The 26,480-nt window shown below is 43.6% G+C and overlaps 1 protein-coding gene across 1 annotated transcript in view; it reads right to left on the reverse strand.

Annotated features, from left to right (window-relative positions):
* Positions 1–19,501: 19,501 nt before the first annotated feature.
* The window catches only part of Mtmr6 (myotubularin related protein 6), a 34,713-nt gene continuing 27,734 nt past the window's right edge, over positions 19,502–26,480 (reverse strand). The window contains exons 10-14 of the mRNA XM_021649049.2: positions 25,742–25,791; positions 25,084–25,284; positions 23,375–23,506; positions 22,611–22,737; positions 19,502–21,579 (exon numbers count right to left, since the gene is read on the reverse strand). Of these exons, the coding sequence (XP_021504724.2) occupies positions 21,331–21,579; positions 22,611–22,737; positions 23,375–23,506; positions 25,084–25,284; positions 25,742–25,791 (759 nt within the window). The 3' untranslated portion in view covers positions 19,502–21,330. The remainder of the gene's footprint in view (positions 21,580–22,610; positions 22,738–23,374; positions 23,507–25,083; positions 25,285–25,741; positions 25,792–26,480) is intronic.

Here is a 26,480-nt window from a genome sequence, read left to right on the forward strand (position 1 = left end):
CCTAACTGCCTCCCACTTAGCTTCAGGTTCCAGTATGTTCCAATAGAGCCATAGCCCTCACTATAGGGCCCTTTGGGGGACCTTCCAGACCCAAACTATCACAGGGTAGCTCATGAAATCACAGGGTGTTTAGGAAGCTGCCTCCCCAGAGTCTTGCAGAGAACCCCTGCTGGTGAGTGTAGAATAGCAAATCTGGTTGGGACCAACCCCAGATTCACAAAGAAGTGACTAGTTGCATGGACTGGAAAGGGAGCAATGTACACACACGCACACACGCACAGGGACACCCCAACACACAGGGCTTCTCATGACTTCTACCCCACCTGGCTTGTGTGGGCAGTCCTCTTCAGCTACATGGCACTTCCAGGTCTTTCACACACACTACAACCAAGGACTCAGCATCCCTACAGAGGGGCACACCAGAAGGACCACTTTTGGAACTAATGACAGTTGCAAAGATGGCTTCAAAGAAGATGCCTCCCTGTGACAGCAAACCCGATGAGAACAGTTTTAACAGGTGACACAGCCGGTGAGTTTCCAGAGACAATTCCACATCTTGGAGCTGACAACAAATGCTAAAAATCCTTGTCCTGGTTGCAGTTATGGGCTTTCAGTCAGCAGAGACCAGCCATTATTTCACTAGTAGAAGGACATAAAGAGGAGTCCAGATGCTGGCAAGAAGCCATCCTCAGTCCCAGGGACAGGTGGACAGGCAGACAGGCAGAGTACAGCTTGTTGTTTCTTCTAGGCTCCCCTGAACCAGGGTTTATGCTTTCAGTACTAGCTCTCAAATATCCACTCACCAGAGACCAGTACAGATTCCATCTAACCAGTGGCCCCTGTCCTACTGCCCTGAAATGGGCCAGAAGGAGTAGACTGCCTCCAGTAGTCCCTGAGTAAACAGACAGCAGAGCCTAGGAGGAGCTCATGACTGACCCACCATGGCCAGCCTTCACCATCCTTTGCTTATCTGTGCTGCTATATACAGAGTTCAGTTCAGCCTCCCCTACAGCAACCGTCTTGACCTCTATTGCAATATTTTAAATAAAAGCTGCCTTGTTGTTTCTAACAAGGGTCAGAACGATTTAGCTTTAACACTGTTAACATACACTAAAATTTAGCGATCAGAAGCCATCATTTGATTTTGCTCTGTCAGGATGGGTCCACTTGATTGTCTCCTCCGACCCACAAGTGTGTCATCTGGGAGCTGGGGCTGGAAGAGCCGCTTCTGAGATGACCTTTCCCTTCTAAATGTGAAGCCTCCAGTTTCCCAGCCTTTTCTCATCTGTCTGCCAGGCCCCTTCAGGCTTGCTCTGCCTCTCAGACCCTCTCTGTTCTTGCCTCTGTCTGTCTGCCCCTGCCTCTCTCTCTCTCTCTCTCTCTCTCTCTCTCTCTCTCTCTCTCTCTCTCTCTCTCTCCATATATATATATACACACGCACAATCCCTCTCACTGCCTGTCACTCTCTCTGCTTGCCTCTCTGTCTCTGTCTCTCCCTCTGTCTCTCCATCTCTGTCTCTGTCTCTATCTCTCCGTGTGTGTGTGTTGTTTGTGTTTTGATTTGGCAGCAGGGTAGACTCAAGTATTTCCAGGACTCCTGCTTCCATGGTTTCTGGCATTCAGACATGAGCATCTTGGGAGGGTCTGGAAAAGCTCATTTCCTAGATCTAGAACTTACATCTGTTACTTCTGCCATATGCTGTTGGTCAGGCAAACCACTAAGGCCAGACTACACTCTGAAAGTATAGGTGGTAGGCTTGGGCAGAGAGGAAAAAAATGAAAAAATAGTGTCTGAGGACAAACTACTCTCTTGCTGTCATTTTTTTTCTAGGTTTTATAACTCCAAGGAATTATTCCTAGACCTACTGGTTCAGACTTACATTCAAATTTTCACACTCGTAAATTTTTAAAATAGTAGATGAGTTTCTTTCTCTTTTTCGGGCATATTTTTCATTGCTATAAGAAGATACTCAAGAGTGGGTAATTTAAAGAATAGAAGTGCCTTTTGGCTTACAGTTCAGGAAGTCTATCAACACGGTGCTGAAATCTAGGGATGGTCATCTTATTTCACTACCACATGGTAGAAGCCATCATCTAGTCAAACAGGGAAAATGTGTTGGTATGGTGCTTCCTTCCCCTTCTTACAAAGCCATAGTGCCATCTGTGGGGCCCCACTCTCACTATCTCATCTCTCAACCATATCCTGAAGACCCTCAGCTCCAAAAACATCAACATATGAGTTTGGAAACTAAGTTTCCAACAGATGAAATTTAATGCACACATTTATAGTACGGCCATTTGCAAACTGAAATAGCTCCAACAGCCAAAGATTGAATAGTTTGGACAATAAAACCAGTATGATGATGTTGTGTAACAATTTCCTCCAAGATTGAAACATTCCATCCTGCAAAGAAGCTCTTTAAGTGGGAGGTAAACAACTCAGAGTAACTTCAGGAGGTCCCTGAAACTGATCAAATTCTTAGACCCTTCTCTCCCAGAATTAGCAATAAATCAATAAATCTACTGAGAGTCACTCTCAGACAAAAGTAGATTCTGAGACCAGATCGGCTGCCTGGAAGAAGCAGAAAACAACGAGCTGCCTGGAAGAGGTTCAAGTCAACTGACTCACTTGGAAGGGACACACACTCTCCAACCTGGTGAGCTGCCTGCAGGCGGTGCACTGTGATACTGTGATCCATATTCCTAGCTTTTGTGAGCTGTCACCCATGCTAGGGTGGGCTTTGGTGATGCAGCTGTCTTCGAGTCATTTCTGTCTTTGTAAGTAAGCCTTCACCCATATTCCTGTAAGTAACCCCAATAAAACTCATTGGTTCACCTATTTGAACTTTTGTGGTATCTATACTTGGTCTGTTGGGGCTCCCCGCCTGGGTTGAGTAGACGTGTGTGTGTGTGTGTGTGTGTGTGTGTGTGTGTGTGCAAGTTTTCTCATACAACAGATGATGACCCTTTACAATCCAAAATATAAAATGAAAAATTGTTAGTTTTCACTAACAATTAAAGAATGAATATGTAAGGGAGCTGAGAAGTATATTACACAGAATTCCATGCTATTCTCTCCACAAAGCAGTGCATTCCCCTCACTGCCCCAAGAATGTGATAGACCCAGTGACTTGCTTTTACAAATCAGAATGTGAGCCGGAGGGGAAAGCCACTCAACAGTGGAAACACCTAACAACACTGCTCAGCCATGTGACCAGCATCAGCATTGACAGCACGGACCCTGGCACAGTGTGACGAGAGATTTCTGCCTTGTGTGGTCTTCCTCCCAAGAAGAAGCCCAGGCTCATTGTGAACAAAGTATGAGGCAAGCTTAACTAATAGAAGGCGTTCCCAGGAAACAGCTAAGCCACACTCCTCAATGCTCTAGTGTCCGTGAAAAACAAGGAGAAACAGGAATTGCCTCAGAGAGTGAGGGCATGGATCTTGGGTAGACTCCTAGAATATGGATAAACAGCAAAGAAAAACAGCAGTAAGCAAATTAGAGCCAATGACATCACAATAAAGTACACATTTTATTTAATAGTTGTGACCAGGGTTAGGCTGTGTTTGTGACATAAATACCATAAGATGTAAGACAGCAGCTGTGTGTGCTAGCATATGTCTGCAATTCCAGGACTTTGACAGTACAGGCAGAATCAGGAGTTCAAGGCCAGCCCAGGTTACACATGACTTCATCTTTCCCAAAGTCACAAAAAAATGCTGCTAGAGGCAGGGAGGTGAGGGGTAGAGGGCATGGATTCTCTAAGGCGCATTTAAATTGTTTTATGAACCTGACTGTGTAAAGTCAGAAGTTTACCTTAGGATTTAGCTTTGTGGTAGAGCACCTGCCTGGCCCTCAGCACTGGGGGTGGGGGGATATAAAGCCAAGTAGGGGCTGGGTAGATGGTTCAAGGGTAAAACACTTGCTGTACAGGTGTGAGGACTGGAGTCTGGATCCTCAGAACCCTCCTGTAAAGGTAGTCTGAGGGGGCAAAGAAGAAGCTAGAGCACTAGCTCTGAGAGACCCTGCCTCCATACAGAAGACGGGAACGGAGGGGTAGAAGATAGTTTGCATGAGCACACACGTGCACATACTTGAACACACATACTCATATGCATGCATACCACATGCCATTTAAACTAAAATAATAGTATAATTTATAGGAGGCCAAGGGATAGAAAATGGTCTTGTATGCGACCCTAATGCTACTTGGCTCCCTCAGCGTGGCACAAATGGAATCAAATCCACTTAATGGCATTAGCAAACTGTGATTACCTCTGAGTTAGGATTCACGATTTTGAAATTATCAAGTACTGTATGCGGAGTAATTAATTATGTAAGATTAACTAGACAGTTATTCGATTAAAATCCGTAGTTTCACAGTTTCTTGCCTTTTATCCTGGGAAATCCTAAGTTGCACTGGCTAGAACAGCAAGGGAACAACTGGAGTGACCAAGTCCTCCCCAAGGGATGCTAACTCTGATCGTGAGTGAGGAGGTTATGGAGTTCTCTTTGCTGTGGTGGCATTTAACCCACCCCCCAGCAGGACTGATGCCAGAGAGGAGCACCTTCAGGATTTGGCCCTGCATAGTGTCATCTCCCAACATGCTAAAGAAGACCCTCTGGGGACACTGGGAAAGCTCAGGGGTCTCGGTCCACACAATTTCATTCAGCTTTGTCAAGGGGGTGGCCCTCTTCTGGTCCCAATGCCACTGGGAGGCTGGGATGAGCCCAGCAGGCTCTGCTGTGTTTAAGGCTGACCCAAAAGCCACAGAGCTCTGTTACCAGGTCCAGGGTGCTGTATGAAGGCCCTTATTTACTGCTTCCCTATGACTAATTTCCCATCAATGCCTCCTTCAGTAATCCAGCATCCATGCATGCATACATACAGAATCCAGCATAAATACACTCATACATAGCTCAATCTTGGTCCTGTATTTGGTTGTGTCTTCCAAACAGGACAGAGATCCCTTTCCTCATACAGTACCCAAGAGAGAGGTTGGTGAGGAAGGTCTACATAATGATGAAGGGTTTAGATTTCATTCCACGAACTCCAGGAAACCTTTTAAAGGGGCAGACATACAAGAACTGTGTGCTGAGGAACTTCAGAGACCGGCCTGGAACTGAGACACTGTTAATCAACTGTGTCACCGCTTTTACAAGTTTTAACTTCATGGTGGAAAATTGGTATCAAAAGAAAAAATTCCCATGGTCTTTGTTTCCTGAGAGGGTTCTAAGCAGCTTGTATGGGATCCTGCCATATACAGGATCTAGGTTTGAAGAATGAAAGTTTGGACCCCTGTGGCAGTGTGAAGCATCTTCCCACTTAACCAGTCAATGAACATGTATTTAGTGCTAGAAATGTTCTGTATAGGCACTGCTCTCTGAGCTGCAATGAGCTCCGAGTCTCCAGATACCCACAGCTCCCACACAGTACCTGCTGGGAAAACCAAGCTTTCATAAGTTTTGTTAACTTGCCCCGTAACTAGACAGCAAGAACTTGATAGCAAATTCTCTCTGGATTTATTTTCATCATCTATAAAGTTATTTAAGAACAAATTTCTGAGGGCTAAATGAATTGCTCCATGTTAACATGCTTCTTGTTCTTCCAGGGGACCAGAGTTCAGTTTTCAGCCTCAGGCAGCTTACTAACACCTGTAACCGCAGTTCCAGAGCCTCTGATGTCCTCTTGTGGCCTCTGCAGGCACCTACACTCAAGTGCACATACCCACATACACACAAATAAGATTTAAAACAATAACAAAACAAACAAAAAAAAACACCAAGAACTTTTTGTCGACATGAATGAATTGGCCAGAGTTAACAATTGCTTACATAGATGCCTAAGAAGACAGTACTTCTATGAAGTCAAGCTCCAGTTCATATTTCTTATTCCTTCTTTGGAATTTTGAATGTCATCTATCTCCCTGCTCTATCCTCTAAAACCTAATCTGAGATTTAAGGGTCAGAGGGATCCCAAAAATGTATATTAATGAGGGCAATGTCACTTTTCTAGTTTTGGTCTCTGTAGATGGTTAGTGCATATTAAATATAAAATAAAGTTATATCTGAATACATTTGAACAAAAAGATTTAAAAATGGGATAAAACAAGATGTATTGGCTTGAAACATGGCAAGTAGAATTAAACAGTCTAGCTAGTAACATTCATTAAGCAACCAACAAGCAGAATCATAGAAAAGGTGTTATAATAGTAGCAAAATATAGAGATGACATGCTCATGTGCAGAAGAATCATCCATTCTGAGGGAATATTCTCAGCAGCTTGATCCGTACATAGGGAGCCACCATATTGTCCTTCACTTTGGCAAAAACTGGCAGAGCTTCATTATGGTCTGAGGTCAGCAGCTCACAGAATGCCTGGAATCTGAAGACACTGGCTCAAAGAGGACCTCCAAGACAGAAACCATCTCTCTTTCATTTTATGGTGTGTGTGTGTGTGTGTGTGTGTGTGTGTGTACTCACTCATGTGTGTACAGGCACATGTGAGAATGTGGAGGCCAGAAGACAACCTCTGCTGTTAGTCCTCAGACACATCTATCCACCTTGTTACTAGTCTGGAGCCAGTTTAGGCTGGCCAGCCAAAGAGCTCCGTGGGTCCTCCTATCTCCGCCTCTCCAGCTGTGTGATATAAGTGTGCACCTCCACACTTGGCTTTGTAAAATTCTGGTTCTCGTGTGTGCAAGGCAAGCTCTGTACCACTGAGACATCACTTCATCCCTGAACCCTCTCTAAGTGAGAAGATAGAAGATGGGTCAGCTTCCCGCTGCTGTGTCAAAGTTCCTAAAATAGCTAAGTGGAGGAAAGCGTTATTCTGGCTCACCGTTTCAGTTGCTTCTGCCCATGGTCAGCTGGCTCGGCTCTTCCAGTCTTGAGTGAGTTGGGGCATTATGGAAGGGCAGAGCAGAGGAGGCTGCTCGCCTTAAGACAGCCGGAAAGCCAGGAGCACACTCTGAGAGCTCTCTTCCAGGTGTGCCCCCAGGGACCTACTTCCTCCAGCCAGGCCGCATGCCTGAAAATTTCCATCACTTCCAGACACCAAATTTTCTTTTCTTTTTTATTTTTTTATTTATTTTTCTTATTAGTTACATTTTATTAACTCTGTATCCCAGCTGTATCCCACTCCCTCATTCCCTCCCAAACCCTCCTTCCCTCCTTCATCTCCTCCTTGCCCCTTATCAAGTCCACTGATAAGGGAGGTCCTCCTCCCCTTTCATCTGATCCTGTTTTATCAGGTATCTTCAGGACTGGCTGCAAAGTCCTCCTCTGTGGCCTAGCAGGACTGCTCCTCCCTTGGGGGGTGGGGAGGCCAAAGAACCTGCCATTGAGTTCCTGTCAGAAATAGTCCCTGTTCCCATTACTATAGGAAACCAATTGGTTACTGAGCTACCATGGGCTTCATCCGAGCAGAGGTTCTAGGTTATATCCATACATTTTCAACAGATTCAGTTGAGGAACATTGAATTGGGATGCTGATGCTTGGCCTTCCTCTGTGTGTGCAGCTCTTTTCTGATTGGCAGCAACTGCTACTGCAGAGACAAGGACATTAAACTCATGATTTCCTAGGTGCCCAGAAAGTAGTGTCACCTCCTGACACATTTTATTCCTTTCAACGCCACAGCTTCTTATGATGCATTTCCTGCCAGCGCTCAAGGAACCCTTAATTTCTTTTTTCAAAAAGGAACACTTAAAGATCTTAAATTATTCAACTTGTACAATTGCTATCAGCTTCCAAGGTAATGATTCCTCTTTCCACCCAACCTTTTCTTTTTCTTTTCTTTCTTTTCTTTTCTTTTTTCTTTCTTTTTTTTCTAGGACAGGGTTTCTCTGTGTAGCCTGGCTATCCTGGAACTCTCTCTATAGAACAGGCTGGCTTCCAACTCACAGAGATTTATCGGGCTCTGCCTCCTGGGCGCTGTGATTAAAGGTGTGTGCCAACACACCTGGCCACCCTTTTTCATAGCACAAAGACGCTGTTGTGTGTTTCTCCTCCCAACAACTGTCTTAGCTGTCTCTTGTCTTTAAGATTAATTTTAGTCAGAGCTTCCCCAGTGTCTCCGTGGGTTGGCATCATGTGACAAGCTACCCAGGGCAGGAAACAGACAGAACCAGATCCTGAGCCCTCACAAACTATTTGTTTCAGCCTAAGTAAAGAAGGGAGCAGTTGGCACAGAACTATGCAAACCATTTTCAGATCTGTTTCTTATATCCAGGATCTTGCTAATTCTTGACCAAATGAAATGCTTTTTAAATTGATGCTCAGATTTAGTCGGGTAACTAATAGTACTGGCTGCACATTTTTTTAAACAGTGAGCCTCTTGTCCTAAAGAAAGGCTCTGTCTCTAAATACATGGTAGTTGTCTCCAGAGCAACAGCACCCAAGGTTAACCTTGGCCCTAACACACACGTACACACACAGACAGACACACACACACATGCATACACTCACACATGCACATACAATAATTCAAACAGATAAGAACCATTTCTTTATGGCTTTTGTTCCATCAGAGCCCTTATGAGTTCAACCCCAAGGGCAGAAGACATGGCTTTCACGAGGAAATGACGCGACCAGGGGAGACTAAGCATGGCTTAATGGTAGACTCATACATAATCAGCCTGCTTTTCAGAAGCTGATTTTTTTTTTTCTCCAATAACATGTCACTGTGGGTAAGTGACTAAGGGAGCCTTTTAGTGTCCACCTTCTTTCACATTTCCGTGGTTGCTCTCCTTTCCAAATCTTTTCTTGACTTCCTGGAAAACAGGTCTTCACTGAGTGTCCACTGAGTCCCAGGCTGTTGAGTGACATCACATGTGTCTAAGTGCCTGTTGTAGCAAAGCATACACTCAGGAAAACATACTGACAGACTGAAAGGATTCCCTGTGTCATATTGCATATATTCTAAAAATGTAGGCAAGAGTAGGGGACACATAGACACCCGCATCTCTTAGTCTGTTGCCCATCACCCTTTCCATCTGAGGCTAGCTCCTCACCAGCACCCCCTTTCCCCACACATAGCCTTCCCTTCCTCCTAAGATTTAGGACTCATTTTTTTCATACCACCCCTCAGTTTCCACCTCATGTCATAAACTATCCTCAGCCAGGTTGACTGCAGACCTGCTGATTCTGCCTGGGGTCTCTTGGCCTGCCCGTGCCTTTTACATCCCCTCGGTGCCAAGTCTGGGCTAAGGCTGATACTTTCTGTAGCTCATGAGCTATAACCTAACTTGATCCCATGAAAAGACTGTAACCTACTCTTCCATGCAGCTGCTGGGTCTCAGCCAATGAAAGCCACCAACTGTATAACAAGCTCAAAGAAGATAGCAGAGGGGGAACCTCACGTTGTTTTCTGCTTGGTACTTCTTTCCTCCTGGCCATAAACATGCCCTGCCTGTGTGTGAGGTGGCACATTATGAGCCATATTTTGGTTTGGATTACTGCCATTTCCATAACCTCAGATAAAGCCACCTAAGATTTTCAAAATTAGTTTTGTTGACATCTTTTTAGCAGGTGTCATACTCACTCCTTTTTGTAATTTAGTGCCCACCAAGGGTGGCTGAGGCTACAGAGATGAGAGAAAGCTCAGGGCTTGTCCTCAAAAAGCTATCAACACAGTTGAGGAAAACATCTTTTTACTTGTTTGTATTACGAGCTGAATTTTAGCTGGCTCTTCACTGCTGTGACAAAATATCTGAGGACGACAACATTGAAGAAGAAAAGGTTTGCTTTGACTCCGGGCTTAGTAAGTTTCAGTCCATGAGTTCTTTCTTTTCTTTTCTGTGCAGCCTTGGCTGTCCTGAAACTCCACCAAGCTGGACTCAAACTCACGGAGATCTGCCTGCTTCTATCTCCGAAGTGCTGGGATCCACCATCACTGGCAATCCATGATTCCTTTGTTCTGTAGTTTTGGGGACTGTGGAGAGGCAGAATGTGATGGCATAGAGAGTGTCAGAAGAGATTGCTTACCTCATGGAAGATGGAAGCAAAGAGGGGGGAAAAGGAAGGAAGAGAAATAAGGAATGAAACAAAGTGCAGACAAAATATTATCAAAATATTATAAGAGATTGGAACTGTCTTGGCAGAGTTCAGCAGTCGACTTGTCCTGCATTTAAGTTTGCCCATTTTTGGCAGAATCTGTCTGTTGTGAAGCAAGGGTATTTACTTTACCTGAGTGGCTTGTTTGCCACATTTGAAGCCATCTTCATATGGAGGTTCTTCGATGCTCATTATCTTCTTTCAGGTAGGTGGGGTGCTGCCAGGAAATGACTTGTCTCATTGTCAAAGAATCTTTAAAATAATAAGAACATTTAAAATCCCATATTCTGTAGGTCTCTGAAGTTTTTGAAGACTACCTATCTTTATGTAATCGATTTGTATACAAAATCATATCTGTTAAACCTAGGATGTATACTCATGTGATAAATTAGACTACTGTCTGACATGACTATGAGTTCAATAACTAGCAAATTAACTGCATTACCTAATACCTTAACCCGTTTTTAAAAGCTGTTTAAAAGTATTGGAATTAACCTTGATTTTTTTTATCAAGATACTAAAGCTTATACCAACGTATTAAAAATAGACTTATTTTTGCATCAATATGCAAAATCCTATACCAGAGTTAAAATTAATCTTATTTGGTTCACAAACCACGCCACACAACCGGTTCCATGTTGGAAGTTTATTAGGGGAAGGGGTCACCGAGACCGTCTGTGGATGAGGCAGGAGAGAAAGAGAGAGAAGAGGAGCTCCGAGTTCTCTTATACGGCGACCCGGAGCATGCGCAGGTAGTTTCCGGTGGTCAGCGGGTGGTCTGGTGGCCTCACAGATGCCGGATAGCCAGTTTGTCAGGTCCCTTGGGGCTGGCCGTGAGATGCCTGCTTACAGACCCCAACACAGACAGGTGTCCTTAACTTAAGCGGGGCTCTTAGCTGGCTTCCTATCCTATGTGCTTGGCCCTCCTGCCTGTTGTTCACAAAGGTGGGGACTTCAAGCTTTGTTTGAGTTAATGTTTTTAGGATGACAAAACTGAGTAACAGGACTATAGCAATACAGACTTTGAAAAATTGAGTTGGGGATGTGGGTTGATTAATAACAAGTTTGCCTAGCATGTACGAGGTCCTGGGTTTGAGTCCCAGGATCACACACAATCAGGTGTAGTGGCACACACCTGTACTTCCAGCACTTGGGAGGTGGAGGCGGGAGGATCAGAAGTCCATAGTCATCCTTGACTACATAGTAAGACTGAAGCTAGCCTGGGCTACATGGAACATTATCTCAAAACAAGTGGCAATCTCTTAGAAATAAGCCAGTGATAAAGAAATAGAAGCAGGATGTAGAAAGGCAGGGTGTTTCAGGCCATGGCTGTGTAGTAACTGATGCCTACAGTCAGCTCTGCTTATTCCCTCATGACGCCTGCGTGCCTACGACAGGTGGAGCCCAGTGCCAGGCTCGTGTGCACGCTAGGCTCACAGCCTTATTCCTCAACTTGAGCGATCTCACAGCCATCCCCGAGAGCTCTTCCCAACCCTCATAGCAACTGGATCCTCAAGTCCTTGGCCCCTTGACTCTCCCCCTCCCCCATAGCCCTCCTTCCTTCTTTCCCAACTGGACATCAGGCACACGGTGCCAACCCCTCCCCCCACGCACCTGCTATTCAGTCAAAGTTCCCTCGAGACGAACATGAGTAGAACCCAGAAGCTGGGCGTTGACTCAGCAGCAGGAAAAAGGGCACCAGAAGGCAGAGGAAGGAAGGTGAGTTACTGAGATCACCTCTGAGGGTGCCTGAGCTTTGATCCCGGCTGAAACCTTTGAACACCCCACTCCAGGCCCATTTGCTAAAAGTTTAGTGCCCTGGGAGCTGCTATTTGGAAGTATTAGAAATTTTAAGAGATGGGGCCTAATGAGAGAGGGACATTTAGGTGACTGGAGGGTGATCTTGACGGGAACTAAAGGACCCCTGTTCCTTCCTCATCCTCTTTTTAAATTCCTGGTCATAAACATGACGTGCCACATGTCCTTGTCGTGTCCTTGGCATCACTATCACAGGTCCAAAAGCAGTGGGTTGGATGACACACCCCATTTCTAAACTGGCTACGCCCAGTATTTGGTGGAGCAACAGGAAGTTGACCACAGCAGCACTGACGGTGGGCCCAGAGAACATTTGACCCACTGCCCCACCCCTTCCTGGGAAGTTTAAAGGTCCGGTCCTTCCAAGCCGGGTTAGGGCTCTGAAGATCACCTAGGGTGGACAGCATAAGTGTGAGCCGTGCTTGTGAATAAAGCCTCAGTGTGGGGCGTGTCCAAGCTGCAGAGAGCCCGCTGCCGGAGGGCTGAGAGTGGTGTAGGGAGAGGGAGGAGATGATGGAAAGAGGCTGATAATACCCATTGGCCAGTAGCTGCCAATCCAATTCACTACTATCCCAAACATCTTCCTAAGATGTAAAGTTCCTTGTGTGACGTGTGAGCACACTATTTAAAATCTTAGGAGACAGAGACTATTAGGTCCTGTTTATTTTTGTATTTTTAGTGCATCACACAGCATCTGACCCATAGGTCATTCGATAAATTGTCTCTAAGAATAACACAGGGGTTGTTCAATTGTCCAGGTGCTTCATTGCATGTTTAACGCACGTGCCACTTAACAGTGTGGAGAAGGAAGCCGTGTGCTCAAACCACGCACCAGAAACCAGTGTGCAGAAAAGGCGTTAAATGCACAGAGGCAGCTTCAAATAGGCCTCGGGTCCTCTCCGTTTGCAGCTTTGTCTCTTTTCCTTTTATATTTTACCCATTAAAATGCAGTCCTGGAAGGGCAGCTGCTATAAATTTTATTAGCTCAAATCAAAAGCCCCAGGAACTCAAAATTGAATGCTAAATGAGAGGCTTTGATGGAAGAGGCCCTGGGAAAGGGTAAGTGGAGAAAATGGCAGAGGAAGAAATTGGGTCAAAACATTCAGTGGGGGAAAAAATGAGGAAGACAGCCAAACACAAGCTCTTCGCATAGAGGAAACCTCTTCATCAGCAGCTGCATAGGAAGGAGGGACATGAAACATTTATCAGCGCTGCACATTCTCAGAAGCATTTGGCAAAGCACCACTTGGCCTGACTCCTAAGTTGAGGTCCTGCTTGCTGCTTTAGCATGCCTAGGCTTGCTAAGGGACAGTTCCTATGTCAGAAAGCACAGGGGACTGTAGCAGTGTTAGGATTCCCCATTATCCAATTTGCTTGGTGTCTATGGTCAGCATTTATATTTTAAAGCTCCAACTCATTTCCCAGTTACATAAGGCACTAAGATATTTAGACTAAGTACTTTCCTGCAATTATGAGGAAGAGAAATGAGTGGACTGAAATATTCCAAGCTACTTAAGAATTAAAAGAATAATTTTTGGTGTGCATCATATATATTACAGCATGGTTCTCTTTAATTCCTTATCTTTTAACTTCATTTTAAATTAGGAATAAATGACCCTGATATGTCTGGGGTCATTTGCATACATTCTCCTATTTATCATCATGCTTCCATCCACCCACCTCATCCATCCATCCATCCGCCATCCACCCACACATCCATCCATCCATCCATCAATTCATCCAGTCTGTCTGTCCATCCATCCATCCATCCATCTATATTCAATCTATCCATCCATCCATCTGTCCATCTGTCCACATGAGAGTCACAATGAGTATGGACCTACTGCTGAATAGGCATTGTGTTTAATTCTTGAAGGAAAAAAAAAGGCTTCTTGTCATTAACAAGAAAGGGGGGGTGTTATATTATAGCCCAGAACAAAACAAATTCTCCATGAGATGTCTTTTATTTCCCATATCCAGTCCACATGGCATACTCATTCAAATGTTTGATTTTGATAATGTTTAATATATTCAATTATTTTAGTGGAAAAGTTACACAGTAAGTTAAGGCATGTTTTTCTTCCCATGTGCGTAATCTTCATATTCATCCTCTGTACTCATCTTCATGGCTCACAAAGCCAGAGACTTCACTTCTGTCTCTACTACCTCCTGCTGGAACTGTTTTTACCAAACAAAAATGATGTGGTGACCCTTGCTTGTGATGGTCAATTCTGATTGTCACCCAAGCTCTAGATTCACCGAGGATTAAAACTTCTGGGGGTTTCAATAAGGGATTCTTCTCTTTTTTTTCCCTCCTCTTCCTCCTCCCTCTTCTTCCTTTCCTTTCCCCCTCCTCCTTCTCCATCTTCCTTCTCCCCCCTCCTCCCGCTCTGCCTCAGCCTCTGTCCCCAAATCTGCCTCCACCTCTGCCTCTGCCTCCTCTGCTTCTCCTCTTTTTTCCTTGAGGGGGATTAGATTAGATCAACTGAGATGGGACAATGTGCCCACATGCCCTGAATGTGACCATCCACCTCCTGTTCCTGCCACAATAATTTTTCTGTCACAATAGACTGTGTCCCTTGCAACTGTGATCCAAACAAACCTTTCTTCTTTCCCTAAGCTGCTTCTGTCAGGTATTTTGCCAAAGCAATGAGACAAGTGACTACTAGACTAGTGTTAAGATGAAATAAACCACTAGGTGGCATTTGAGGTTGTTAAAAACTTCCTCTTGCTTAGTTTCTTTAGATGCACAGGTTTTAGTGGGTTTGTCCTATGTTGTATGTCTATATGAGTGAGTATATACCATGTGTGTCTTTTTGCTTCTGGGACAACTCACTCAGGATGCTCCTTTCCAGGTCCCACCATTTACCTGCGAATTTCATGATTTCCTTATTTTTCATTGCTAAGTAATATTCCATTGGGTAGATGTACCACAATTTCTGCATCCATTCTTCAGTTGAGGGGCATCTGGGTTGTTTCCAGCTTCTGGCTATTACAAATAAAGCTGCTACAAACATGGTTGAGCAAATGTCCTTTTTGTGTACTTGAGCCTCTTTTGGATATATGCCTAGGAGTGGTATGGCTGGATCTTGGGGAAGCACTATTCCTAGTTGTCTGAGAAAGCGCCAGATTGATTTCCAGAGTGGTTGTACAAGTTTACATTCCCACCAGCAGTGGAGAAGGGTTCCCCTTTCTCCACAACCTCTCCAGCATGTGTTGTCACTTGAGTTTTTGATCTTGGCCATTCTCATGGGTGTAAGGTGAAATCTCAGGGTTGTTTTGATTTGCATTTCCCTAATGGCTAGTGAGGTTGAGCATTTCTTTAAGTGCTTCTCTGCCATTTGGTATTCCTCTACAGAGAATTCTCTGTTTAGCTCTGTTCCCCATTTTTTAAGTGGATTACTTGGTTTGCTGCTTTTCAGCTTCTTTAGTTCTTTATATATGCTGGATATGAGTCCTCTGTCAGATAAAGGGTTGGTGAAGATTCTTTCCCAATCTGTAGGCAGTCGCTTTGTTTTGATGACGGTAATGCAGCCATGACCATTCAGGCCTTTACAGCCATTGAAGCAGGACAGTCTCCCCAAGCATGGGAGCTAAAATGTTACGCTCAGGATGTGAGGCTAAGCACTGCACTCAGGGTCAGCCGCTTTCGACCCAGAGAAGAGCATGTCTGATTGCATGCGGGTTGATACCCCAGGTCCCGCCTCTGAGAAAAAGGTATTGGACGGGTCTGATGCTCTTTGGGTGGATGACACCTAAATGAACATCGGTACAAAGTCCCAATTTATTTCTAATATCAGAGATCAGACCTCTACTCTTGCCTGATGCGTCTAAAACAAAAAGGGGGAACTGTAGGGAGCTGCACAATGCTGCGCCTTAAAGATGGAGCTGGTTTCTGCCTTCCACCTTCCCGATGGTGAGTGCTCTCTGTCACAAACAACTCCATATTTGGCTAAGGCTGAGGATCTGGCTTGCTTCCGTGTATGTGGACCTATCTGCATTGCCCACGTGGCATGCTGGGGTTGGCTACCCAGAGGCTATTTAAGCTGTGGGCTGGCTTTCCCCAGGGTCAGATGATTGTTCAAGGTTCCTGAATAAACTGCATTGAAAAAAAAATAAAAAAAAACAAAAAACAAAAAAACAAAAAAAAAAACTTCCTCAAACTTTCTGCCTCACTGAGTTTCTCTCTGTCTCTCTCGTTTTCCAGTGTTTTCCCAGCCACAGCCCCATATCTGGCTAGAATTCAGGGCTGCATACTCAGATATTCAGATGACATATCTTACTCCAAGATGCCCCAGGAAATGGTACACACATCTATAGCTTAATTCTCCACCATAAAATGATAGGTTCCAGATTTCTTCTCTGAGGTTTCTTCCCCTAACACTAGTTCCACATTCCAGGTGTTATAAAATGCCCCCTCCTCAGTGCCCCATGGACATTGCCAACACAACACACTTGAAACCACAACCATCTGCCCCTTCTGTACTGATCTGCTTTGGCAGCCCTGGTCTCATCACTGATATTTTTTCCCCATGTTCATGCCTGCATCCAAACATTTAAGTTTGATCACTGTCTCTCTTACTGAAAACCAGTGTCCACTTGCCTTATTGAAACCGAGGGGAAGCCTTGGCTTCAATAGCTTTAGTCCCCAGGCTTACAACCAATTTCAGAAGCCATATAGCAATTTCTCACTTGCTAAGCAGTAGATGACACCAAGATGTGTAGATCTCAGTATTGTTAGTCGCACTGGAGGCTACCTATTTTTGTCTGTGTCAAATCAAACTTTTAGCCTTTCACTCAGCTCTGTGCAAAGGCCTGCTGGATGACATCTTGACCTCAGAGGGCTGGAAACCCCACCCTTAGAGCACAGTAGCACAGCCATTTTTAAAAAGCACGATCCTGTGAAGAACCAGTGAGTTTGCATTTTGCAGAACACTGCATTGATGACTTTTCTTGTCCCCATGTTTCAGGCAGGCCATCCCACTGCTTCACCTTGTAAACATTCCTGCTCCGTCCTCAGGGTGGGGAAGAAGCCTTCAGACTCCCACATGTCTAGATTTAGCCACCTAGTGGTAAATTCCTTTGCAAAATTTGTAGCCTTGATGACTGATCTGGACAGCAGACAGAATGGGTAACATTCCCAGTGTTTGCGTGGTATATTCTTCCATTTGACACTCTCAACCATTACTGCTCCTGAGAATCATTTTATTTCATTGCAAACTACTCAAAGTCATGTTCTCCTGTACTTCATGTCTCTACATACAGACAGGTGAAAGGGAAGCATTTGACAGCCTTTATCACACTGTGTATGTGTGTGTGTGTGTACTCTATGCATGTGGGTTTGAGGATGCAAGTGAAGGCCAGAAGTTGACAAGTGTGCTCCTTGATTGTTCTTGACCTAGTGTTTTCCAAGACATGATCATTCACTGAACCTGGAGCTTGCATTCTTGTCTTGACTGGCTGCTAGTGAGCCCCCAGGAAATGTTTGTCCCCACCCCATAGTGCTGAAGTTGCCGGCGCCAGCCACCACACTGGACCCTTATGTAGGTGTTCGGGATAGAAATCCAGGCCCTCACGCTTGCATATTAAGCGCCTTGCTCCCCATCTCTTAGCTTTAAGTTAGGACTTCTTTATAGCAGAAGAGTAAACACTATAACCCTTGCGTAGATGGGGATGAGGGTGGGGAGACAAGCAAACAACTAATTTGTATCCAGGTCCACTTATTCACCATGGGGCTCATAACAAAAGCTGCATAAGCCACCTGGGAACCTCTTGAAATGCTGAAGACCCAAGCCAACATTCAGATCCACTGATTTGGGCTGGCCTCAAGACTCCACATTTTAAAAGTACATCTAAGTGATTCTAAAACAGTTGATCAGGGACCATCTTTAGAAAAACACTGAAATTATTAGCTCCCCTCCCAACCACCCAACATACGTGGTATTAATACAGTAGCTTTTATGTATGTGAATCAAATATACCAAGCAGCTGACCTCAACCCATTGAAGTTGCTATGGAAACCAAAGGTGATGGAGGGTAACTACTTTCTAATGATAGGACTTAGTTCTTGTGCCAGGATAACACAGACTGCATCACGTTCTGCTATGAAAGAACAACAGCCAAACTTTTAACTGGCATTTCCACCATAGTCAACTGACTCAAATCCTTGGCCCAGCCTGATGGCTCTCAGTACCTTCCCCTACCTGCTTCATTCCTAGCACAGCTCATGTGAACACCTTCTGAACCATTTCTCACCAGGGCTCACCAGGTGGAATATATTTCATATTCCACCCCTTCTCTCATGCTTTCTCCTCTAACTGCTCCTGGTTCCGTGAGAAACCTCAAGTGGAGAAGCAGTATGTAGAGAGCTGTAGCCCTACCTACCCTGGAGACATGAGGTCCAAAGGCTGCAGGTTGGACATACCTAAATGGTTATGTGGGTAACTCAGAACTGCCAGTTAGAATATTTTCAGAAATTCTCAAGTTGACCTATAAAAAAAAAAAAATCTTACCCCACATCCTTGCTCATCAGATTTTATCAGTGACAGAGGGAAGGAGGGAGGGAGAGATCATGCCATCGTTTTTCTCACAGTTCTCCACACGGCTTCTCACCCAGAAGATGGGTTCCAAACACTCCTGGAAAGATGCCCATTTCTTGGCCTGTGATTTCTACTTTTCACTGGCATCTAAACCTGCCCTGGAGCCAGTGCACCTTGCATGATTCTATGTGGTAGACCATCTGCAAGCTGGCAACAGCACAGAACATACAGCACGGACAAAGGAACTTCGGAACTCCCACAATTGTCATCCCTCCCTGCTCAACCTGTCCGCCACTAGCCTGGGCTTATTGCCCAGAAGGCATTTGTATATATAAAAGAAACTTTCAATAACCTTTGGAAAATAAAATGCTAAAAATTTCACTGTTGTGTTAAGGTGATGTATAAAAACCCATTGACTAATCAAGGGAAAAAAATCACAACTTGATGCCATCTGATGTGTCTTCTGTTTTCCCTGTTTAGACTTAACTTGTGTGTACATGATCCCAGGACTGACCACTTGCTACCAATAACCATTTCCTGGGCTCATCTGTGGGACAGACGGCTCCCTCAGCAATCATTAGTTTCCTATAGCTCTATGTCTATGGTGAGGTTCTGTGAGATTTTACCCATCCATGTTGCCACGTCAGTTGGTGCTGTTGTTCAGGTCTTGTCCAAGAAGCCATATAGGCGTGGTATGATAGGATTAGCTTCCCTGTCATTTCCAAGAAACACAATCTCAAAGCAGACTCCCTGGTCCTCTGGCTCTTACAACTCATACCACCTTTCTGTCCACTTCTGCTACGATCCCTGGGCCTCTGCATGTGGGGACTGTGCTGTATCTGTGTCTATTGGTACCAGGCACCCCATGGGCAGTCGTTCACTGCAGCTTGGGCAGCTGTGGATTTCTGTTATGGTCTCCATCTGCTACAAAAAGAAGTTTCTTTACTGAGGGAGAGAGTTACACTGATCTGTGTAAGGATAAGTGTTCAGCATGCAGTTAGGAATTGTGCTGGTTTACTAGTGACAGTAACAGATTCTTCTCCAAGATCTTCATTTGTTTTTTTTTTTTCCCCAAAAGAACCACATTCAAAGTAAAACATGAACATTTAATTGCCTTTAAATAATACATGAAATAATTTACATGCTATACATCCCAAAACACAATGAACATAAATCCAATTCTATAAGACATTTACACAGATTTTTGCCAACATATGCCCTGCACGTCACTCAGGATGTTATCTGTGTGTGGGCACATAAACACGTATGTAAACGCAAAGTGGAGGATTAGCATAATGAACCAAAAAGATGACTGTAAGAAGTCTGCCATGGGAGAGTCTAAAACCACAACCCGACTGGACCCAAGGCACAAAAACTTCCTGTTGTGGCCACAGAGATTAAGTTTCCTTTCCCATGTCTAAACACTGTTAGTTATACATTGCATTTTTTTTTTTTAGTATATTTCTGTTACTTTTTAAAATGCAGTGTTTTTATTACATAAGGTCGTACAGAAGTGAACCGGAAAAATAAAAAGGAGTAGATAAATCACATACAATAAAGTTTTCTGTTTTTCAAAAAGGATACATATGTTCAAAACCAGTATAAGAAATATTACAGATATAGGTATAATCGGGAAATATATAAGGTAACATATGCAGATTTCTTAGTGCCCTTGAACTGTACCTCGTACCATCCGTGGTATTAAATTTTGTTTTAAAGCCACCTGATAATACTGCCAACTGCAAATGATTTTTCGAAAAGATATGTATGTCCTACTGCACAGAATAAACAATGAGTCTAACAAAGCAAAATAAACCCTTTTCCAGAGTCAAGGCTGCTTTTATTGGACATTAACTGGCTCCTCAGTAATCCCTCTCTTGCCCTTCTATAATAAGCTAAAAGAAATATGTTCCACCTAAAAATGATTGCTTGAAAATACACATAACCAAGCCAAATCTCCACTACCAGTACTCCCCTCTCCACTTCACCTGGAAGTCTGTAGGCAGGTACACTAAAGTGAAATGTTCTAGATCAGGCAGTTAAAAATGCATTTAGTACTCAGAATGCTTTAGAACTTTGCCACTTTAAACGTACAGTTATCATAGGATTAAAGCCAACCACAAAATAAGAATTAATAGAATGCAATAATCCGAAAGCAAATGCCAAATGTGCTTATACTAAGAAATCCGTCCTCTAAGCTGTAACTAATGAACTGTCAGCTGCAGCTCGAAACAAATGACAACCAGAACAAAGCCTTCAGTGGCATTAATTTTGAATATGGGTGGAGCTGGCCAATTACGAATTAACTACCAGAGTACGTCTACAACTTTCTACGCAGGGGCGCTGCAGTGTGGGACCCTGGAGTAACCAGAGTGCGGTTCTTACATGAAATAAGGCTGAGTAAAGGAGAAATCAAACATCTTGTCCTTGGCTGTAAAGCCTAAAGAATCAACTGAGAATTTACTTTAAGGCTGTCTCAGAAGTACTTTTCATGGCACTTCAATGTTTAAAACGTCACTAAATGGCAAAGTACACAAACAGTCGCACAGCTCCAGAACATGCCATGTCAATCATTAAGGGTTCAGGTTGTCAGGTCTGTTTTCTCAGAGTTAAGTTACACTTAAGGAAAGCATTTTGAGCTTGGCTGTAATTAACATCTGAATCAACAGGCTGTCAGCTCACTAGTGTGCTGTGTAAATCATTTCCAGTAAGTGCACACAATACCACTCACTTCTACAGAAACGAGTGTCGCTCTTGCTACAAATGGCACTTGGTTGCCTTATTCCTCTCAGGAGTAGCTACGATCCTTCTCTCCACTGTTCACCTGCTGCTAAGCCCCAAAGTCACTGACAACCCCCTGTACAGACCATCCTCACTACACATTTCCTACACCACAGTCATCCAGGAAACGCTGAAGGAGGCTAACAAGTCATTCTGGCGACACCATACTCCAGGCTGACCACAGCAGGCTCCGACTTAGAAAACTCCTCAGTGTAGTCACAGTAACGGTTATCTGCTGGGCTGCTGCCCTCTACAGCTCGGAGCGTGTCGCTCACAGGAAGCAGACTCTGCTCTTTCAGACACAGGGAGGTTTTGAGGGTAGGCGACTCAGGGTGAACGGCATGCACCAAGTCCTTGGTTAGGATGCCATTTTTGCATTGCTTAATTTTCTACAACAAAACATAGAAAAAAAAAACATTAGTAACTAAAGATAATAGGTGATCGATCTATGTGAAAAGAAAACACACTTTCACAAATGTTCCCCTTGTGCATGACATTGAACTATGAACTCAATAATTAAAAATTCTAATAGCTTAAACCCTATCAAAGAAAACGCTTCATTAAGTTTTTACGTTTGTCAGTTGAGTCAACCAGATTTGACTGCACAGGTCAGCAAGTCCTCACACGCCAGAAGCACACATGTTGCTTAGGAAGTGTAACAAGTCATCACTTTATAAGTCAGGGGTGTAGAGGACATGTGAGCGGAGTTCACTAGACTACAGCGGTCACACCTGATCCAGCTGAAGGGCCTGCTGACTGTGATGCGCTTCTCAATGGCTGTCCCTCACTAGGGGTCGGCAAGTGAACGTATCAGCCTCTGGAAGGTAACACAACTTTTTTTTTTTTAACATAATATTTAAAGTGCCCTGTGGCAGACAATTGTCTCATGCTGCCCATGTCTTGCCTTTTCTTTCTTTAACACTAACATGCCCCCTTACAGTTTACTCAGTCATCACTTTCCCAGCTAAGAGACAATGAAAAACATCTGTCTCCAAAGCAGATAGGCCTGTCTCCCTAAACAAAAAAGAAATGTCTAGCATTTAAAAATATATATACATATTTGCTCATCCTTATTGGCTATACATGATGGCAGAGAAATGACTGCAGGAAAATCTTAGAGTGGAGAGACATTTAATGCACACATAACAAAGAATAAAGATAACAACAGTAAGGTGAGGAAGACAGAACAGGCTAGACAATGCTATTTGTAATAACCCTAGAGAGAATTAGTATCTAGTATATAAGGAACCCTGACAAAAAGAAAAAAGGCAAACAGGCCAAGAAAAAAGTTAGCGAAATTTGTATGTTTATTCTCAACAAAAGAAAATAAAATGCCCAATAACTTCTCTTCATCTATAATCAAGAAACTCAAAATGGAAGACAATGTTATCCCGTAAATTAGACAACTCAGAATACTTACAGACTCTAGGTCCCTAATGTCTTCCTCTAACTGCTTGTTCTGCTCATTCATATTCATAATTATGTTCAATACAGACTGCCGAGGATGGAGCGTCCGATCAAACTGGTGGTACATGTTTCTCCAAAACCTTTAGGACAAACAAATTTTAACCAAAACATCATTAGATGAATAGTGAGCTCTAGAGCTCTCAGCACGGCAGCGAGGAAACAGCTCATACAGCCTGTTAGCTCTACAAACAATGGAAGAGAAGGGAACTTCTCTGTTCTGACTGCTAATCAGGTCCAAAACACCACCCTGCTCATAAACATGCATTGTATGTTCACTAAAATTAAGAAAACTACTTAAAACCACAGGCATGCTAACTATCTTGATTTGCTCATTATTATATACATACATACATACATACATACATACAATGACCATAAATGTTTAATTAAAATAATATTTTTAGGGGCTGGAGAGATGGTTCAGTGGTTAAGAACATTGGCTACTTTTCCAGACGACCTGGGTTCATCTCAGAACATATATGGAGGTTCACAATCACCTGTAACTCCAGTTCCAAGTGATCTGATGCCTTCTTCTGGCTTCTACAAGCTACACACACACACACACACACACACACACACACACACACTGTGCACAGACAAACACACAGGCAAAATATTCATAAAATTATAGTAACAATAATAAATTAACATTATTTTTTAAAGCTCTCAAAATTTGTTTGAGAAAAATCATATACAAATGCTTCAGTGACAACTTACTTAAAATTGAAAGAGACTGTATTTGGCTCCAAGACTGTCAGTCTCTGAGATTTGGAACTGTAGAGAGGATTTAAGTACTTTTTTCTGTCATCCAAAAGGCAGGGCCACAGGGAGTAAGTCTTCTCCTTCAGCCTTAGGGAACAAGAACAGCATAAAGCACAGCACTCTGCTGACACACATCAGGCAGCTGCTCTCAGGCCTCCAGCTCGGGACTAGCCTCTCCTGTCTCTGTTCTGCTGCCCCCGTGTTTTCTTTCTCATTTTCGACCATGTAACAAATGTGTCTTGGGCACAGCACAGGTCGACCAGTTTCTCACTTGTCCACTTTGGAATTCTTCTCACCTCCCAGGACTGCCACGCCTTGCAACAGGACGCTGATTCAGCTGTTCTGCCTTATTCCCACCCCATGCTGGGCCATGAGGGCAATCACCACAGGACAGAAACATATTTCAGTAGGAGTTTGAAATGCCAGCCACGTGCTTGTCTAACAGCACAGGGGTGATGGACAGATGGCTGTAGAAGAAGCGCAGCCACAGCAGGTAAGCCTGGCAGATGCTGCAGGCATGTGTGTGCCCTAAGAAGGCCCAGAGAATGTTCTAAGAAAGAAATAACCAATTTTATTTTGCTCTTCTCATTTTCTTGAGGTTATTTTGGGTTTTTTGGTACCAATTGAGAAGTTTTTCCTAAAATGGATTTGTACCCCGAGAAAAGTCACCTGCCCCAAATTATAATAAGCCATAGTGTCATTGTGACTGCAGTCCAAAGGCTAATGTCATCTTGTTCCTTACTGCTCATATCTGTGCTATTCCCATTTACACCTTTAGAATTTTCCACATCTCCTCGGTTCTGCTTTACTGGGAATGTGGGCATGTGGCTGTCTTCCAACTACAACCAGGGTTTGCCTCTCTATATGTCACTTGGAAGTTCAAGATTCACTGTTACCGTAAGATATCTAAACTCAGAATCCAAACCCCAAAACACAAGCTGGTATAAAGAACAGGTGAGGGTTCCAGTGCAGCATCTAGTGCTTGCACGAGACCCCCATCAGGGGTGCCATGTAACAGCCAATGCCAGCAGGCTTGTTTGCCCCACGGGGAGGACAGCCATAATCCACCATCTTACCATAAGACAAACCCATCATTTTCTATCCTCTACTTCTAAAAAACTGTAAAACTTCCACTGCTACAAAAGTAGTGGCCAACACTTTCTGGGAAACAGAATTATGTAAACATTTCTCTCTCCTAAAATATACATTCAAACTGAAAAAGAACACCAAGGGGAACTTCTATACAGCAGGCTGTTCTTGCGCTGGGTATTGGATATATATATATGTATCTCTTCTCTCTCTATATATAGATATCTATCTATCTATGTGTATATATATGTATATATATATATAGAGAGAGAGAGAGAGAAAGTATGTGTATGTGATGCACACGTGCATGTCAGCAGTGTGCTGACCACACATCCTACATGTACTTCTCCAGATACTGTTAAACTTCAAAATATATTTCAAAATGTATTTTTACTATCACCTGGAAAGGCAGCAGATATTAGTAGGGTACTTTAGCTTCAAAAATAAGACTAGAAATTCTAAAGTAGAACTTAGCTCTATCTGAAACTGTCAGGGCATTTCATTTGTAGCCATGATTTGGGTACGATGGCTTAGGTGGTACAGGAGGAAAAGGCTGGTTTTCATCATTCACTTACTTGAGTTCCTCTCTTTCCTTCTGACAGTTGCCGAGGAAGTTCCCGAATTGGCATGAATGAATGTGCTCGTGGATCTGAAGAAGAAACGCCTCGTTGAACTCAAAGGCTTGTGGGAACTGCTCAGTCAGATGCCACACACACTCCAAGAACTGAGTAAACACCGGTGAGACTTCCTTTGGGTCACCATCCAAATGGCCACACCTAAACCCCCAGAAAGCACAAGCTTTTAAAAATGCCTCTGAAAGAAGTTCTTTGCTTAGGTACTATAAACCCAAACATACAAAACTAATACATATAGATTATAAATATATATTAACATATGTATTATAAATGTAATATGGACATATAAAAGTCCATTTGTAACCATCATTTTCATGGATATTTATAACCCCGGTCCTTGGGAAGTAGAGGACCAGGAGGTCAGGAGGACCAGAAGTTCAAGGCCAGCCTTGCTACAAGACTGTCTTGGTCTCAGAAAAACCAAACCTCAATGGCCATGAGAACTAACAAAGGCACAAAAGAAAAGAAAAGAGACATAAAGTCCGGCTTCATATAATACAGAACTACAGTTCTCATGTCACAGAAATGTGCAAATTCCAAAGAACAGGAACATGGTGGTACAATTTTGCAAAGATTGAAATGTACAGTTGCCACTCACCTCTCTGAAAACTTATGCCCAAACGATATCCAATCTTTTTCTATTAAAACCTAGTGAGAAAAAGCAAAATCAACTATATCACTATTCAATTAAAAAAATATGGTAACAATCCTGCTAAGAAGAGAAATTAAAAAATAAAAAAACTACGGGTAGAAAAAAAAGCCAGCCTCTCGACTACAGCGAGGGTTCCAGAAGAGTGAGAATAAACATAAAGTGGTCTTATGACAGACTGCCTCTGCTCTGCTTATTGGAAGCGCATTTGGTCAGATGCATTGACAGGCAGCAGAAGCCCGCTGTGACCCAGCTCTGAGAGGCTCAGGGAGGAAAAGAGAATCTGAGGCCAGACAGGCTTGTTTCTTTTCCTTGTTTCTCTTTTTGAATCAACTTCTCAATATGAAACACAGGTTGGGCTGAACTCTCCATCCTCTTCTCTCAGCTTCCCAAGTACAGGACTAACGACATGCATCACCACAGCCAGTAAAAGAACAGATTCAACTGTTACTGTCAGATCTGAAGTACCTTCTTAGTGCTCAACACACCTTATAGTCTCATTATACAACCACAGCAGCGCGTTCTTTGCTCATTGTCAAGATGGCCACTTCTGACATCTCCAATGTTGTCTTAAACCCATTTAACACAGCATACTGGTCAAGGATGCAGTTTCTTGAGTACACTACAGGTCCCATCCTGGGTGGTTTTGTCACCTCTACACTGTGACCATGTGTGAGAATTCAGATTT

The sequence above is a fragment of the Meriones unguiculatus genome, chromosome 9, assembly GCF_030254825.1.
Source record: "Meriones unguiculatus strain TT.TT164.6M chromosome 9, Bangor_MerUng_6.1, whole genome shotgun sequence".
NCBI lineage: Eukaryota > Metazoa > Chordata > Mammalia > Rodentia > Muridae > Meriones > Meriones unguiculatus.